The sequence below is a fragment of the Sus scrofa genome, chromosome X (assembly GCF_054392235.1).
Source record: "Sus scrofa isolate SSC_HxYL_T2T_F1_AM1 chromosome X, Sscrofa_HxYL_maternal_Yorkshire_Landrace_v2.0, whole genome shotgun sequence".
Taxonomy (NCBI): Eukaryota; Metazoa; Chordata; class Mammalia; order Artiodactyla; family Suidae; genus Sus; species Sus scrofa.
Genome location: NC_139401.1, coordinates 102,677,004 through 102,696,664, shown reverse-complemented (window position 1 = coordinate 102,696,664; position 19,661 = coordinate 102,677,004). Strand labels below are relative to the sequence as shown.

Below are 19,661 nucleotides of genomic sequence, written 5' to 3'. Positions count from 1 at the left end.
AGACTTCTCTAAGGGGCATATGTGGCTGGAGGAGTACTAAAACCTGTAGTTAGGAATGACATGTAGCGAAGTAGGGGCCAGGGCTATAGCTCACACATGACAAGGCTGGCATTTAAACTAGTTTCCTCTGCCGCTAGAGCTCCTGCTTTTACTATTTTTAGTGATTTTTTTCTTATGTCTATGTAGCAGGACCAGATGCATCAGCATCACTAGAGTGTTTTTTAAATGCATATTCCTGGGATACAGTTACTGAGTCAAATACCTATGGGTGAAGCTCAATAATCTACATTTTTAATAAGCCTGCAGTCTTCCAGGAGGTGGCAGGGCCTGTCACTGGAAAATGACTTCTATGTTCCTATTTGAAGCACATTTTCACATACCCAAATTGATTGGAACTGTTGGGGACAAATATAATTGAGGATAAATTACTCAGTGACTTCATTAAAAAAAATGTCTCCCAGGATGTCTTTCCCCATCTGTGAGCAAATGTAATTGAATCCTCTGTCAGTTACAAGTCCAATGTCTCCGTGACGTATATTCACAACGTGCTGTGTTCACTGGTCTAAAAGGCAGGAGGTAGGATGGGGGATGGGAAGGGTGTTAGGGCAGGTTGGGCAGAGAGTGGAGCCATGGGCGCTGGGGCAGAAAGCATACCTGGCAGGGATTCCTGGTCTCTGGACTGGTGCCTGTGAAAAATTGCAAGATAACAACTCCAACCAGGCAGCTTTTAAATCAAGACCTTTTCAGCTTTTGACTTTCCATCTGTTTATTATGAGGATAAAAAGGTGAGGGAGAAATTAGCATGGAGACTATAAGTGGAAAGTGAGAGAGGAGCCAGAGCGAGAGGTTGCTATTTACTACTACTACGAAAGCTTTGTTGAGCACTTTCTATGTGCTGGGCACTTTATGAGTGTTACTTCTTGAAACAGCCCTGTAAGATACTATTATTCCCATTTTAAAGATGAGGTAACTGAGGCACACGAAGATTACTTGCCTAAAGTCACACAGTCTCTAGGTAGCAGAGCTGGAATTTGAACTTAAGTGTTGACTGACTACACAACCTAGTCCGTCTCTCTCTCTCTGTCCCTCTTTGTCTTTCCCTAGCTTCACTGAAATATAGTTGACATATGACATTGTGTAAGTGAAAGGTGTACAACATGATGATTTGATACACATGTATACTGTGAAGTGATTATCACAATCAGGTTAGATAACACATTCTTCATGTCACATAATTATTTTGTGGTGGGAACATTTAAAATCTACTCTCTTAGCAACATGCAAGTAGATAATACACTGTTCTCTTAAGCCATCATGTTGTGCTGTCTATCCAGCTCTAATACCAATAACATTCCTAGTGCCTGCTAGAGATATTGTTATCAAGAGGTGGTCATTTCTGGACACCTGTATCTAGAAGGACAGAACTTCTAAGGAACTCTCTAATTAATGAGAAAAAGCATTGCCAGCAATTAGCTATGTGATATTGGGTAAATTGCTTTCCCTCTCTGGGTTTCAACACCCACATCTGTAATGGGGAGGGATTGGAATAGGTAATCTCCAAGGGCTTTCCTTTTCTAAAATTCTGTGGCTGGGAGTTTCCATCATGGCTCAGCAGTAATGAACCCAGCTAGTATCTATGAGGATGCGGGTTTGATCCCTGGCCTTGCTCAGTGGGTTAAGGATCAGGCATTGCTGTGAGCTGTGGTATAGGCCTGTGGCCCATAGCCTGGGAACTTCCATGTGCCACAGGTGCGACCATTTAAAAAAAAAACAAAAACTATGGCTGTATCAGGTGTCTAGAATGATCTCCTACCCCTAGGATGATCCCCTAGCTTCTGGAGATCCCTTCAGAAGCCTTTCCCTTTGGGTAGTGGGTAGGCAGAGCATACTCTGAAACAGGTGCATTTATTTAGCAATTATTATGCATCAGGTGCCAAGGGTGTATAGTTGAGGATAAATATGGCCCCACCCTTCAAAGAACACGCACTCTAGTTAGAGACGCAGACAACAAACAGTTGTTGAAGGATATATATCACAGAATATTTTTGTTTTTTGTCTTTTTAGGGCCATACTCACAGGATATGGAAGTTCCTAGGCTAGTGATCAATTCAGAGCTGTAGCTGCCGGTCTACACCACAGCCAAAGAAAGCAATGCCAGATAAAAGTTGTGTCTGCAACCTACACCACAGCTCATGGCAGCGCTGAATCCTTAACCCATTGAGCAAGGCCAGAGATCGAACCTGCGTCCTCATGGATACTAGTCAGGTTCGTTAACCACTGAGCCACAATGGGAACTCCATCACAGAATATTTTAATCACAAAAGTAAGCACAGTGTGCTACTGGAACAGTGGGAAAGAATATGAAACTTAGCCTGGGGTGGGCATTGGGATTGGTGAAGAAAGGTTTCCTGGAGGAGGTAATTAATTGATTTGAACTCCTTGGTGTAGTAAGGTTTAAGGAGCAGGGGGATTGAAGAAGCTGGAAGGAGCCTCCTGATATGTTAAGAAAGGCTCTTGGCCAGCACAGGCTCCTGCTTGAGAAATCAGAGTTCATGCTAGTCCCAGGGATCTGAATGTGGAGGTTGGAAAACAGAACTTCTTTAATAAACTCGTGTTCTTTTCTTCCTCATCTGTGTGGGAAAGCTCACTTTTTATTAACTCTTCTCTCAGAAGGTAGACACTGAAAGCAGGAAAAGGCTTAGGTTTCCTTTCCAACTTTATCCTTAACCCATTGCGTATTCCCTGGGCTCGCAAGCAAACTCTGGCTCATATCTCCTCATATTGTAGGGTTTCAGTTTATCAGTGGTTAAAAAATAGAAGTGTTGTCCAATTGTCACTGGATAAATTCCAGAGCCTAGAAAAGTCTTTTGAGTGACCAGTTTCATTTCCTTGAAGACTATGAGAAAGATAACAGTGTCTTCTAATTTTAAGCATTCCACTGGAGGGAATTTCTAAACTTAACTGGTCATTCTTTTAGTTTCTAAACTCTGTCAGAAAGTTCTGTTTTTCTGTTTAAACTCTTCTTGATATTTCCCTTAGGTCCTTGTCTTTTTCTCTGGCCTCACTGAGTATTGAGAACAGCTGGTTGCCATGTTGCAGATAAGCGTAGGGAGTGCTTTGAGAGCTTCCAAAAGCCTTCCGCAGAAAGCAAAGTGGGCTTATTAGCTTCTCAGAATGTATATGGAATCTTCCTCAGTGAGAAAAGAGAAGTTAAGGTGAGGCCAACAGTCCCTGGAGCATCCTGCATTTCACTGGCTGAAACAGAGCTCCAGAAGCTCTATATATGCCAGCCAGTCATCATTAATGAGACACCCTCCTTGTGGGGGCTCTGTGTTGTGTGTTAGGTTCTACATCCACACATGTGGCTGGTGAGTATCCCATGACCTTTGGTATCACACTCGAATATAGAATTCTTGTACTTAGGCTTTCTTGGAGTAAGTAACAGACTTACTCGAGTTTTCCCAATGAAAAGGGGGTTTCTTATAAGAAAAGTGGAACTGGAAAGCCATTGGGAAGGATTGGATTCTCTAGCTCTTTCATGAGAAGTATGGATTTTTCTCTCATGGTGGATCTGCTTCCTGCCACTGTGTTCTCTACCTCTACCAATCAGTGTGCTCAGGTTATGCAGAATTGATGTCCATTCATAATTTTGGGATGAACTTGGCTTCAACTTGACTTAGACTTGATTTTACCTCCTGGTGTTTTTCCCTAACTTCTGCTCCATCTGGTAATAGCTCAGCATCTCTACATTTCCTGATTAAAATTTCCAGAGACAAGAATTTGGCCCAGCTATTCTCTTCAGAGCACAATACAATGTCACCCATTCCTGGCCAATGAATTTTGTTTTTATGTCAGATACCAATGCTTAGTACAATCCATGGTCACCAAAGGCACAGGAGCAGTCATAGGTTATAAAACATAAACTTAGGCAGTAAGCAAAAGCTGTGGATGAGGCAGTTGTCCTTAAACAGCAGTGTCAGCAAGCTGAGCCAGATTTGTATCTCTGGTCAGAAAAGTAAGGTTATCACTAAGATCACACAGAGTCTCCCTGTGGTAACTAAATGACCTAAATGAGATGGAGATGAAGGCAAGGGGCACAGTGGAAGGTATTAGAAGCCAAAGAAAGTTGGAATGCTTAGCATGAAGTTGGAATGATTTCTCAGAAGAAGGAAATGTTTCTGGAAGAGGTAAATGTGATGCCTCACTCTCTGGGAGAAGCCTACATAATGTGTATACTTTCTGTAGATCACAGTCTGGCAGCTGACTTGAAGTTGCAGAAATCATGACCTACCTTCAACTAGGAGGGACTGACTTAACTCTTAGAAAAAGCTGAATTGTAGGAAGGAGTATCAGTCTCTACCTTTACCCTCTGTAAATCATACCAAGATAGAAGAGGAGTCTGGCTGAAGAGGTCATTGTCAAAAACCTTTTGGCTGTGAAAAGTACATTAGCCTGTCCAAGTTCCCAATACTGTCCTTTCTTTATGAGTCGTCCCTTCTACAACATACTGCAACTCACCACCTCCAGCATGGCAAAGGAATCCTGTTGAGCTGGTAGTGTTACGGATATTTAGAGTGAAAGGGAAAAGGTAAACTCTGAGAGGAAGAGGCAGAATTTGAGCTGAGCTAATCCAGAGGGAATGTTGGGGTGACAGAAAACTTGTTATATTTTTTTTTCTACCTGTGTGTATGCTTTTTTTTTTTTTCCAGGATTGCTGATAAGCTCAGGCTGTGCATTATACCCCTTAGGATGGAATAGCCCGGAGATAATGCAAACATGTGGGAATGTCTCCAATCAATTTCAGTTAGGTAAGGTGGCCTGGGCAGGATGGCAGTGATGGTTCATTGGGAATCTGTTTTTTCAAAGTGCTCTTGGAGAGACTGGTACTTGCTAGTGGTGCTTGCCTGAGTCTGCCACTATATTAGCTTGTGGGAAATGGTGGCTTGGTCAGACTCAAGTGGCCTTGCTAATTTACAAGGGTGGAACATAAATTCTACTTCTTTTAAAAAATTTTTTATTGGAGTTCCCATTGTAGTGCAGCGGAAACGAATCTGACTAGGAACCCTGAGGTTGCGGGTTCGATCCCTGGCCTTGCTCAGCAGGTCAAGGGTCCAGCATTGCCATGAGCTGTGGTATAGGTTACAGATGCGGCTCGGATCCTGCATTGCTGTGGCTGCAGGTGTGGCCCTGAAAAAAAAAAGACAAAAAAATTTTTATTGTAGGTGATTTACAATGTTATGTCAATTTCTGCTGTATAGCAAAGTTACCCAGTGGTACATATATATACATTATTTTTTCTCACATTATCCTCCATCATGTTCTACCACAAGTGATTGGATATAGTTCCCCTTGCTATACAGCAGGATCTCATTGCTTATCCACTCCAAATGCAATAGTTTGCATCTACCAATTCCAAACTCCCAGTTCATCCCACTCCCTGCCCCTCTCCACAGTCTGTTCTCTAAGTCCATAAGTTTGTTTCTTTTCTGTAGATAGGTTCATTTGTGCTGTATATTATAGTCCAGATATACGTGATAGCATATGGTATTTGTCTTTCTCTTTCTGACTTCCTTCACTTAGTATAAGAGTCTCTAGCGCCATCCATGTTGTTGCAAATGGCATTATTTTGTTCTTTGTTATGGCTGAGTAGTATTCCACTGTGTATATGTACCATATCTTCTTAATCCATTCATCTGTCGATGGACATTTAGGTTGTTTCAATATCTTGGCTATGATGAATAGTGCTACAATGAATATAGGGGTGCATGTCTCTTTTTCACTGAAAGTTTTGTCTGGATATATGCCCAGGGGTGGGATTGCTGGATCATATGGTAGCTCTATACTTATTTTTCTGAGGAACCTCCATACTGTTCTCCATAGTGGGGTACCAATTTGCGTTCTACTTTATGTCTCTCCACATCATTTATGCACTTTTACCCAGAGTCATGTGACTGATTTGGGGCAACCCTATCTATAAAGGGATTCCAAATTCTTAGAGACTACTGGTCTGTCATCCTCTGAATACATCTTACCCCCATTAGTATTTCCTTCTAGGCACTGTTTTCCAAATGCAAATCAACAGTATCTCTTCTCACTCTCCACTGAGGATATAACAAGAGGTAAATTGTTTTACATCATGCATTAGAAACTTTGGTTAAACATCAGGAATTGTTATGGGCATTTTCACACTGTTACTGATATGTTAATGACAAAAGGTATTAAATATTAAAATGGCTGACAGGAGTAGCTATGGACTCTCCTAGGGCTGCCAACTTCACTGAGAATGGCGTAAGTTCACTACTGTGAATTGGGACTGTGTTAGACTCTAACTGGAAGATTTCAAACTATTTTTCCAACCTACCATGATGCGAGAGAGTAGGAGGGGAAATGTCTGGGTTTCCTTGAGTATTCTCGATTGGAGGAGAGGATTTTGTAACAATGAGACCACACATTCCCTATAGCTTATGCTCTAATATTTTGCTTTTCTTTCTGTTGCTTGAGACGGTTCTTTGGGTTTCACTTAACCCGCTTTCGGAGGAAAGAGTTTTTTTCCTGTACAACATAGCATAAGGGAAGGGCTACATAGAATATATGATGCATGTAGACCCCAGCCTGTCCAGTGTTCCTGGCTCAGGGCTGGGTTGACTAGCAAATATAATACTTCCACCATAGATGAAAGGATGAGTAAATACCTTGGGGGTAGGTGCTGAAGAAAAAAGAAGCATGCTGCTGATGCTGCCAGCCAAGGTAGAAAAGGCTGAAGATTTAACTCATTTCTCCCATTGGTTGTTAGTCCTATAATTCTACTTTTTAAAAATAACAGCTTTATTGATAAATAAATGGGCAAATTTTAAGGTATGTGAATTATTTATTTATTTATTTATCTTTGCTTTTTAGGACTGCACCCGCGGCATAGGGAGATTCCCAGGCTAGGGGGTCCAATCGGAGCTACAGCTGCTGGCCTACACCACAGCCACAGTGACGCAGGATCCGAGCTGTGTCTGCAACCTACACCAAAGCTCACGGCAACGCCAGATCCTTAACCCACTGAGTGAGGCCAGGGATTGAACCCACAACCTCATGGTTCCTAGTTGGATTTGTTTCCACTGCACCATGATGGGAACTCCAAAATTTGACCTTTTAAAGTGTATAATTAGTGAGTTTTAGTATATTCACAAGGTTGTGCCCTCATCACCACTACTCGATTCCAGAATCTTTCCATACCCCCCAAAAAGAAACCCCTTCCCCATTAGCATCCACTCTTCATTACACCCTGAACCCAGCCCCTGGCAACCACTCTTAATTTAGATTTGCCTACTGGACATTTCAGATAAACAGAATCATATAATATGCAACTTTTTGTGTCCGGCTCCTTTTACTTAGCATAATGTTTTTGAAGTTCATCCATGTTGTAGCTTGCACCAGTACTTCTGCTTTTCATGGCTGAATAGTATTCCACTATATAGATGTAACACATTTTATTTATCCAATTATTGTTTGATGAATACTTGGGTTTTTCCACTTTGGGGCTATTATGAATAATCCTGCTATAGAAATTTGTGTACATACTTTCGTATGGATTTTTTTTTTATTTCTCTTGGGTAGCAGGATGATAGGTGTAGAATTGCTGGGTCAAATGCTGACTCTATATTTAAGCCTTCTGGGGAAATTCAAGGCTATTTTCCAAAGTGACTGCCTCATTTTGCATTTCCACTAGCAATGTACAAGTGTTCCAATTTTCTAAAAACCTTACCAACATTTATTTTACATTTTAAAAATTATAGCCATTCTAATGTGTGTGAAATAGTATCTCATTGTGACTAATTTGCATTTTCCAGATGACTGATGATGTTGAGCATCTTTTCATTTATTTATTGGCTATTTCTATATCTTTGAGAAATGTCTATTCAAATCTTTTGCTGGTTTTTAACTGGGTCCTTTTTTGTTGATTTGTAAGAGTTCTTTATGTATTCTGGACAAAAGACTCCTTTCAGATTTATGATTTACAGGTACTATTTCTCATTCTGTAGGTTGTATTTTAACTTTCTTGATGACATCCTTTGAAATACAAAAGTATCTAATTTTGATGAAGTCCACATTTATCTAATTTTTCTCTTGTTGCTTGTGCTAAGAATACAGTATTGCCAAATCCAAGGTCATGAAGACTGTTTTATATATTCTGGGTCCCTTGCATTTCCGTGTGAATTTCCTTGTCAATTTCTGCAGAACAGCTGAGATTTTGATCAAGGTTGTGTTGACTCTATAGCTGAGTTTGGGAAGTATCGCTATTTGAGCAATATTAAGATTTCCAGGAGTTCCCGTCGTGGCGCAGTGGTTAACGAATCCGACTAGGAACCATGAGGTTGCGGGTTCGGTCCCTGCCCTTGCTCAGTGGGTTAAGGATCTGGCCTTGCTGTGAGCTGTGGTGTAGGTTGCAGACACGGCTCGGATCCCGCGTTGCTGTGGCTCTGGCGTAGGCCGGTGGCTACAGCTCCGATTGGACCCCTAGCCTGGGAACCTCCATATGCCACGGGAGTGGCCCAAAAAATAGCAAAAAGACAAAAAAAAAAAAAAGATTTCCAACCCATGAACACAAGATGATGGTCCAGCGAGTTAGGTTATCTTTAATTTTTTAAATGATATTTTGTCATTTTCAATATATAAGTCTTAAATTTGTTTGGTAACATATATTCCTAGGTATTTTATTCTTTCTGATGATGTTATACATACAAATGTTTCCTTAATTTTATTTTTGGATTACTCATTGTTAGTGTATAGAAATACAAATAATTTTTCTGTATTTACCTCGTATCCTGCAACCTTGCTGAGCTCCTTTACTAATTCTGATGATTTTTTTAGTAGATTACTTAGGATTTATTACATATGAGATCACGTCATCTGAGAGAGTTTTACATCTTCCTTTCCAATCTTTTCCTTGTATAGTTTCCCTGTATAAAACCTCCAGGGCAGTGTTGAATAGAACTTGTAAGTGAATATCCTTGTCATATCCCTGATCTTAAGGGTAAAGCTTCCAGTTTTTGACCAATAAATATTGATGTTGGCTAGTTTTTTTTTTCATAGATGGCTTTTATTAGGTTGATAAATTCCCTTCTATATATTCCTAGTATAAGTGTATTCATCGTGAAAAGTACTAGATTTTGTCAAATGCTTTTTTTCACACCTAGTGAGTATTTTATTGATTGATTTTCATATGTTAAACCAACCTTGAATTTCTGGTATAAATAATAGTTGGTCATGGTGTGTAATCCATTATATATGTTGCTGGATTTGTTTTGCTAGTATTGTGTAAAGGATTTTTACATCATATTTACTAGGAATATTAGTTTGGAGATTTCTTCCTTGTGATGTATTGGTTGGATTTGGGTATTAGCAACTTATTCTAATAGAAGGACTTGCCACTTTGATTAATATAAAATGCCAAAATGTAAAATTAGAGATGTGATTTACATGTCATTTGGCAGTTTTCTGCACCAATTACCACCACCAAGGACCTAGTTCCCAAATGGGCAATTTTGTATGTGGTCGCCTCTCCCAAGTTGATAGCCTTCAATTCTGTTTACCACAGGACAGTTCCTTTTCTCTTCTTTCTTTTACTCAGTTTTTAAAAATTATTGTTTCTCTCTCCATTGCATTTCTCTCCTTTACTTACCCTCTGCCCAGCACTGTACATTTGCCTAAGGGCTGTAGCTCCACTCTCCTTAGTGTACCTGACACTGTATTGTTCTGTGACACTGAAGGGATGAAAGGATTGCAGAATCCTGCCTGAGTCAAGCCCTCCCAGTTCTTTTTTTGAATTGCATTGCATTCTTCCAATTGTGTTAGGTGTCTCTCATTCTCCTGAGGCCCACATCTCCTGCCCATATTTTCCAATTACATGCCTCTATATTAGCAACTTCTGGTTAATACTGAAAAAAAATGAGACAACCTGTGTTATTCCTAACCCACCATTTCTAGTCAGATCCCCAAACATACATGACAATGAAAACTCTATTAACCGTTGTTCTTTTGCAACACAGAGGTGCCAGGAGCAGCAGTAAAACATGTAATAGTATTAAAAGGAAATCTTTCACAATGTGATGTGAATTCCAAGCTTGTGGATACTAATATTTGGGAATGCCAGTGCTAGAAGTACAGCCTTTCTCCTTAGACCTTTCTTTAACACTCTGGAGATTCTGGCAGTATGGGAGCATCCTTGCACACATTATATATTGTATGGATAGATGAGTGAAATAGCAGAAAAGTACCTTGAGTGTCCAGTGTACAGGCTTGTTGTTCTTTTTTACTTGATAGGCAGCATGTATACTGAAATATCATAGGCTTTGGAGTCAAAGGTCTCAGCTGGTATACAGGCTTTGCCATCTGTGTAGTATGGAGTAAAGTTGTTTGATATCTGTGTCTCAGTTTCCTTCTCTATAAAATAGTGAATACCAATAATACTTGCTCTATTGCTGTTCTTACAGTGAATAATAAAAAGGTATATTGAGGTACCTAATACAGTGTTTAATGGTTTTCTTTACAAGATAGCAGAGTAGAATGTGCTGGAGGGCAGATGGTCAAATGATGACATTCATTACTTTGATTCTGGTGTAGCCTCTATACTCCACTATGTGCTCTGCATCTTGGGAAGGGAGAGCCAAGAAAGACATGGACCCTACCTGAGGAACAAAGCTTCTGACATTGCCTAGCTTAAGAGAGAGAGATAAAGGGATGAAGGGGGCAGGGGCCGTGGCGGGGGACAATAGAAGCAGGCATTACCAGTTGGCCAGGGTGATCTTAGAGTAAATGACTAGATTTCTCACTCTGATTTTTTTTTTGTCTTTTTTGTCCTTTTAGGGCCACACCCACGGCATATGGAGGTTCCCAGACTAGGGGTCTAATCAGAGCTGTTGCTTCTGGCCTACGTCACAGCCACATCAACACTAGATCCAAGCCACGTCTGCGACCTACACCACAGGACACAACAATGCTGGATCCTTAACCCACTGAGCGAGGCCAGGGATTGAAACCGCAACCGCATGGTTCCCAGTCGGATTCGTTTCCACTGGGCCACGAAGGGAACTCCCTCACTCTGACATTTTTTTTTTTTCCACTGTACAGCAAGGGGGTCAAGTTATCCTTACATGTATACATTACAATTACAGTTTTTCCCCCACCCTTTCTTCTGTTGCAACATGAGTATCTAGACATAGTTCTCAATGCTATTCAGCGGGATCTCCTTGTAAATCTATTCTAGGTTGTGTCTGATAAGCCCAAGCTCCCGATCCCTCCCACTCCCTCCCCCTCCCATCAGGCAACCACAAGTCTCTTCTCCAAGTCCATGATTTTCTTTTCTGAGGAGATGTTCATTTGTGCTGGATATTAGATTCCAGTTATAAGTGATATCATATGGTATTTGCCTTTGTCTTTCTGGCTCATTTCACTCAGGATGAGATTCTCTAGTTCCATCCATGTTGCTGCAAATGGCATTGTGTCATCCTTTTTATGGCTGAGTAGTATTCCATTGTGTAGATATACCACCTCTTCCGAATCCAATCATCTGTCAATGGACATTTGGGTTGTTTCCATGTCCTGGCTATTGTGACTAGTGCTGCAATGAACATGCGGGTGCATGTGTCTCTTTTAAGTAGAGCTTTGTCTGGATAGATGCCCAAGAGTGGGATTGCAGGGTCATATGGAAGTTCTATGTATAGGTTTCTAAGGTATCTCCAAACTGTTCTCCATAGTGGCTGTACCAGTTTACATTCCCACCAACAGTGCAGGAGGGTTCCCTTTTCTCCACAGCCCCTCCAGCACTTGTTATTTGTGGATTTATTAATGATGGCCATTCTAACTGGTGTGAGGTGGTACCTCATGGTAGTTTTGATTTGCATTTCTCTTATAATCAGTGATGTTGAGCATTTTTTCATGTGTTTGTTGGCCATCTGTGTATCTTCTTTGGAGAAATGTCTATTCAGGTCTTTTGCCCATTTTTCCATTGATTGATTGGTTTTTTTGCTGTTGAGTTGTATAAGTTGCTTATATATTCTAGAGATTAAGCCCTTGTCGGTTGCATCATTTGAAACTATTTTCTCCCATTCTGTAAGTTGTCTTTTTGTTTTCTTTTGGGTTTCCTTTGCTGTGCAAAAGCTTGTCAGTTTGATGAGGTCCCATGGGTTTATTTTTGCTCTAGTTTCTATTGCTTTGGGAGACTGCCCTGAGAAAATATTCATGATGTTGATGTCAGAGAGTGTTTTGCCTATGTTTTCTTCTAGGAGTTTGATGGTGTCCTGTCGTATATTTAAGTCTTTCAGCCATTTTGAGTTTATTTTTGTGCATGGTGTGAGGGTGTGTTCTAGTTTCATTGCTTTGCATGCAGCTGTCCAGGTTTCCCAGCAATGCTTGCTGAATAGACTTTCTTTTTCCCATTTGATGTTCTTGCCTCCCTTGTCAAAGATTAATGGACCATAGGTGTCAGGGTTTATTTCCGGATTCTCTATTCTGTTCCATTGATCTGTCTGTCTGTTTTGATACCAGTACCACACTGTTTTGATGACTGTGGCTTTGTAGTATTTCTTGAAGTCTGGGAGAGTGATGCCTCCTGCTTGGTTTTTGTTTCTCAGGATTGCTTTGGCGATTCTGGGTCTTTTGTTGTTCCATATAAATGTTTGGATTGTTTGTTCTAGTTCTGTGAAAAATGTCATGGGTAATTTGATAGGGATTGCATTGAATCTGTAGATTGCTTTGGGTAGTATGGCCATTTTTACAATATTGATTTTTCCAATCCAGGAACATGGAATATCTTTCCATTTCTTTCCATCTTCTTTGATTTCTTTGATTAAAGTTTTATAGTTCTCGGCATATGGGTCCTTTACCTCTTTGGTCAGGTGTATTCCAAGGTATTTGATTTTGTGAGGTACAATTTTAAAAGGTATCGTATTTTTGTATTCCTTTTCTAATGTTTCATTGCTGGTATACAGAAATGCAACTGACTTCTGAATGTTAATCTTATATCCTGCCACTTTGCTGAATTTATTCATCAGTTCAAGGAGTTTTGGGGTTGAGTCCTTAGGGTTTTCTATGTATAGTATCATGTCATCTACATACAGTGACAGTTTGATCTCTTCTCTTCCTATATGGATGCCTTTTATTTCTTTTGTTTGTCTAATTGCTGTGGCTAGGACTTCCAAAACTATGTTGAAGAGCAGTGGTGAGAGTGGGCATCCCTGTCTTGTTCCAGATTTGAGGGAGAAGGCTTTCAGTTTTTCCCCATTGAGGATTATATTTGCTGTGGGTTTATCATAAATGGCTTTGATTATATTCAGGAATGTTCCCTCTCTACCCACTTTGGCGAGGGTCTTGATCATGAATGGATGTTGGACTTTGTCAAATGCTTTTTCTGCGTCTATTGAGATGATCATATGATTTTTGACTTTTCTTTTGTTAATGTGGTGTATGATGCTGATTGATTTGCGTATGTTGAACCATCCTTGTGAAACTGGGATGAACCCAACCTGGTCATGGTGTATAATTTTTTTGGTATGTTGTTGGATTCGGTTGGCTAAGATTTTGTTGAGAATTTTTGCATCTATATTCATTAATGATATTGGGCGATAGTTTTCTTTTTTGGTGGTATCTCTGTCTGGTTTTGGAATGAGGGTGAAGGTGGCCTCATAGAATGTCTTTGGGAGTATTCCTTCTTCTTCAACCTTTTGAAAGAGTTTAAGGAGGATGGGCACCAATTCCTCTTTATATGTTTGATAGACTTCACCTCTGAAGCCATCTGGTCCTGGACTTTTATTTGTAGGGAGTGATTTTATGACCTCTTCAATTTCATTTCTAGTGATCGGTCTGTTCAGTTGGTCTGTTTCTGCTTGATTCAGTTTTGGCAGGCTGTAAGATTCTAGAAAATTGTCCATTTCTTCCAGATTGTCAAACTTGTTGCCATACAGTTGTTCATAGTATTCTCTTATGGTTTTTTGTATTTCTGCTGTATCTGTTGTGATTTCTCCTTTTTCATTTATAATTTTGTTTATTTGGGTTCTTTCTCTCCTCTTTTTAGTGAGTCTGTCCAGGGGTTTGTCAATTTTTTTCACCTTTTCAAAGAACCAGCTCTTGGTTTTATTAATTTTCTCTATTGTTTTTTGAGTCTCTATTTTATTGATTTCTTCTTTGATCTTTATCATTTCCTTCCTTCTGCTGACTTTAGGACTTTTTTGTTCTTCTTTTTCTAATTCGTTTAGGTAGAGGGTTAAGTTGTCAATTTGGGATCTTTCTTCTTTTTTGAGAAAGGCCTGTATTGCTATAAATTTCCCTCTGAGCACTGCTTTCGCAGCATCCCATAGATTTTGAGAGGTTGTGTCTTCATTATCATTTGTTTCAAGGTAGTTTTTAATTTCCTTCTTGATTTCCTCATTGACCCATTGGTTTTTTAGTAGCATGTTGTTTAGTCTCCATGGAGTAGGTTTTTTCTCTTTGCTTTTCCCATGGTTGATTTCTAATTTCATGGCATTGTGGTCAGAGAAGATACTTGAGATAATTTCTACGCTCCTAAATTTATTGAGGTTAGCTTTGTGTCCCAATATGTGGTCGATTCTTGAGAATGTTCCATGAGCATTTGAGAAGAATGTGTATTCTGATTTTTTTGGATGTAGTGTCCTGAAGATATCAATTAAGTCTAACTTTTCTATTGTTTCCTTTAGAATCTCTGTTGCTTTATTAGTTTTCTGTCTAGAGGATCTGTCCATTGATGTGAGGGGGTCACTCTGACATTTTGAATGGCCTCCTGCAACCTCCATTGTGAAGATGTTACACTCATAGCTTCAAGTTCTCTTTCCCTAGGCTTCCCATTCAAGTTACCCTAAACTATCTCCACAGTTATGGCTTTTAGTCCTAATATGAATTATCACAGATATAACTTGTACTAAAGCAGCAATCTTGATATCTGTGGTGCAGTGGGTTAATGATCCAGCTTGTCTCTTTGGAGGTGCTGGTTTGACCCCTGGCCTGGCACAGTGGGTTCAGGATCTAGCATTGCTGCAGCTGTGGTGTAGATCACAGATGTGGCTCGGATTTGATCCCTGGCCCAGGAACTTCCATATGCCATGGGGGTGGCCGAAAAGTAAAAAAGATAGTCATATATGCTTTGATACTCTTCCCATAGAAAGGCCAAGTCGATCTCTACCTTCTATCCCCTGAATCTGGGCTGGCCTACCTAGAACTGCTTTAACTGATACAGTATGGCAGAAGTAACGTCAAAGTCGTCCTAGGTCTACCTCTAAAGGAGTTGTAGTTTCCATATTGATTTCTTGGAGTTCTGAGCCATCATATAATTTTTTATATTATATGACTACTCTGCTAAAGACTACATGGAAAGTCCTGGAAATACTTGGGTACAGAGAGAGGCTCATCTGAGTCAAAACTTCTAGCCAATACTGCCAAGGCACCAGACATGTGAATGAAGCAGTCCTGGACCCTCCAATACTAGCCATCTGAATACCACTGAATGACCCTTCTTGATGCCAATTGCAGAAGTATTGCTCAGCTGAGCTCTGATAAAATTGTGACTTGCCAAGTATATGAGATATAACAGCATGGCCATATTTTAAGCTACTGTGTTCTGGAAGTGGTTAGTTATACAATAATGTGTAAGCAGACAGATACCAAATCGTATGCATACAAATTTAAAATTATTTTTAATCAAAAGTAATTTACATATGTGACAAAATGAAACAGTACATAAAGGTTTAAAATGCAAAGTTGGTCTTTTTCCTGACCCTGATACAATTCCTCAGAGACCATTACATTCCTTTTGTAGCTCTCCAGAATTTTTTTCTGTTTTTAAATGATTTTTATTTTGTTCATTATAGTTGGTTTACAGTGTTCTGTCAATTTTCTACTGTAGAGCAAAGTGACCCAGTCACACATACATATGTACGTTCTTTTTCTCACATCATCCTCCATCATGCTCCATCATAAGTGACTAGATATAGTTCCCAGTGCTAGACAGCAGGATCTCATTGCTTATCCATTCCAAAGGCAATAGTTTGCATCTATTAACCCCAGATTCCCAGTCCATCCCACTCCCTCCCCCTCTCCCTCCCCCTTGGCAACCACAAATCTGTTCTCCAAGACCATGAGTTTCTTTTCTGTGGAAAGATTTATTTGTGCCATATATTAGATTCCAGATTTAAGTGATATCATATGGTATTTGTCTTTATCTTTCTGACTTACTTCACTTAGTATGAGAGTCTCTAGTGCCATCCATGTTGTTGCAAATGGCATTATTTTGTTCTTTTTTATGGCTGAGTAGTATTCCACTGTGTATATGTACCACATCTTCTTAATCCATTCATCTGTCAATGGACATTTAGGTTGTTTCTATGTCTTGGCTATTGTGAATAGTGCTGCAGTGAACATGCAGTTGCATGTATATTTTTCAAGGAAATTTTTGCCCAGATTTATGCCCAAGAGTTGGATTGCTGAGTCATAGTTCTATGTTTAGTTTTCTGATGTACCTCCATACTGTTTTCCATAGTGGTTGTACTAATTTACATTCCCACCAACAGTGGAGGAGGGTTCTCTTTTCTCCACACCCTCTCCAGCATTTGTTATTTGTGGATTTATTAATGACGGCCATTCTGACTGGTGTGAGGTGGTACCTCATTGTAGTTTTTTGAGTTGTATTTCTCTAATAGTGATGTTGAGTATTTTTTCACGTGCTTGTTGGCCATCTCAGAATTTTCAATAAATGTAAGAATGTATGTTTCTCTGCATATCTTCAGTTTGTCCAACCAAGAACATATTATGTATCTATCTAACCATCTAGCTATCTATACTATTCTGCACTTGGTGTTTTTCACTTACCAGTATCTCTTGGAGAGCTATCAATATTTACAGATCTCCACTCTACATTTTAGACATACCCTAAATTTTTCCTATAGAATAGCATAAATTCCATGAGGGCAGGGATTTTTTTCTGTGTGACTATGTAACTTGCCCAAAGTCATTCAGCTGGTAGAGTGGCAGAGCTGTAATTTGAATTCTAGAAGTCTGGTCTAGGTAATACCATCCAGTAGAAATTTCTGCAGTGATGGAAATGTTCTGTGTCTTGCTGTTTCATGTGTTAGCCACAAGACATTGGTTATTGTTGAGTAGTTGAAATGTTAGGTGTGTGAGACTGAATTTTTAATTTTATTAATTCAAATTTTATTTAAGAAATATTTAATTTTAGTATTTTATTTAATTTTATTAATCAATTTTATTTTATTAATTTAAATGAAATAGCCACAATGTGACTAGTGACCACCACTTTGGACAGCAGGACTTGAGGGTCTGGTACACTCCTCTATAGAAAAGAAAGAGCCTACTAAGGAGACTCAGAAGGAGGAGCTGGAGAAAATCAAGTGTGTGGTGTCAAGCCAAGAGAAAGGGAATGTGTCAAAGAAAAGGGCATAGTGTTTAATGCTGCTGCAAGTTGCTATGTGAGGATAGAGAAGTAGCTATTGGAGTCACCTAGACAAAGGTGACCTAGATGAGCAGTTTTGGAGTTATAGCTATTAGAGGTATTTTGAGATGAGGAAAATGAAAACAGCATATGTAGATAGTTCTTTCAAAAAACTTTGCTTTGAAGGAGAGCAGAGAAGCTGTGCAGTAGCTGCAGGAGAATGTGAGATGAAGAGAGGGTTTTACTAAGATGGCCAGATCATTCAATGATGATATTAATGATTCTATAGTGGAGACAGATTGATACAGAATGGCAAGATCCTTGACAAAATGAAGATGCAAAGAGCAGGACCCTTGAATAGAGATTTCAGTTGATTTCAACTGATTTCCTTATACATGTATTCCAGCTTTTCTGTGATTTTCAAAATCTTCTTAGATCTACAAAACTATTAGGGCACTCCTTCACATACAACGGCCTCTAAGCACTGGACATACAAATAAGCCCCATGGAAAATTTAGAGAACCTAAATACTTCTAATGGTACATAGGTATTTTCAAGCAAGCTTTTAAGACCATTGTGTTATCAGCAGCACGTAATTCTAAGGTAGGGTTTTTATGTATCTGCTATCAATGGTTTGCATTTGCAACATGTTCTCATGCCTATGATCTAATCTTCTCCTCAAAAGTGCATGCATAGCAGATGGCAGTACACCCATTTTATAATTAGGAAACCCTGAGATATGGAGAGGTGATTTGTGTAGGTCAAATAGCAAGTTAAGAACTTTGAGTGGAGCCTGTCTTCTAATTCACTGTCTTGGGTGTGCTACAATGACTTTCCTTTTTGTTGGTGACAGTGTATCTTGAGTCTTTGAAATTTTTTTCCCCTAAGATACACATTAGCTCTATTGTTTTCAGAAGCAAACATCTGAAACACCATGGGAAGTACCCAGTATTGCATCCTGTCTCCACCCTGCTCCCACCACCTGTGCTCAGCCTGAGTTCACTGTCAATAGTTTAGTATAATCAGAGTACAAATAAATAAGACAGTGGCAGGACTTGATGGGATTCTCAATAGTTCTCAATTGAATGGATAAACATGGGAAATTTTTAAATGCCTCTAGGTTTGATTTGCACTAATAAAGTCATTTAAATTGTCCTGCAGACTTGATCATAGAAGCAAGATATAAAGATATATATAAAAATTTTTGTGTTCCACTTTCTAAGATCATATACAATCTACCTAGGGCCTCATTCTGGTCTTCTGGGATATCTACTCCTTATGTACTTTTTCTTTGTTTTAGGAGTTAACCTTTTTTTAAAAATTTTATTGAAGTATAGTTGATTTACAATGTTGTGTTAATTTCTTCTATACAGCAAAGTGATTCAGTTATACATATATATGTATATGAATACACACTCTTTTTCATATTTTCTTATTTTATCTTGAAATTATTTTTAAAACTCAGTGAATTTTATTATATTTATAGTTGTACAACCATCATCACAACACAGTTTTACAACATTTCCATCCAAAACCCCTCATATTCTTTTCCACTGTGATTTATCACAGGATACTGAATATAGTTCCCTGTGCTATACAGTAGGACCATGTTTCTATATTTAATAGTTTTTTAAAATTTTTATTATAGTTGATTTGCAATGTTCTGTCAATTTCTGCTGTACAGCAAAATGACCCAGTATATATAAATGTACATTATTTTTCTCATATCATCATCCATCATATTCCATCACAAGTGATTTGAAATAGTGCCTGTGCTATACAGCAGGATCTCATTGCTTATCCACTCCAAATGCAATAGTTTGCATCTACTAATCCAGAGCTCCCAGTCCATCCCACTCCCTCCCTCCTCCCCCTTGGCAACCACAAATCTGTGTACTCCATATGTACTTCTTATCTCTTCTTGAGAGAAAGAGATCATGTTGGGGGTAGTCATATAAATGATAAATGATCTGGCAGGTGGTAGGTGGAAAAGGCACAGATTTGAAAACAAAAACTTACAGTTGCAAAAGGAATCTCAATCTCCTTGCCCTCCAAAAATTTGAACTCTTTCTTTCTAAGACTCCTCTTTCTAGGATCTCCTCTCATATCTCTCAGTCCATTTTCCAGGTCTTCTGTTGTCCCATTCCTACCCTCATGCCTGCTCTACTCCCCTAAATCACTTACCTGGCCCTCTCTCAACAGAATCATTGGTTGAGTT

At 39.3% G+C, this 19,661-nt stretch overlaps 1 protein-coding gene across 2 annotated transcripts in view; it reads left to right on the top strand.

The window, feature by feature from the left end:
• Positions 1-19,661, top strand: part of LHFPL1 (LHFPL tetraspan subfamily member 1) — a 119,489-nt gene that overhangs the window by 72,765 nt on the left and 27,063 nt on the right. For both annotated transcript variants that reach the window (XM_003360421.5, XM_013986344.3), the window contains one exon: positions 4,710-4,808. In XM_003360421.5, coding sequence (XP_003360469.1) covers positions 4,710-4,808 — 99 coding nt within the window. The remainder of the gene's footprint in view (positions 1-4,709; positions 4,809-19,661) is intronic.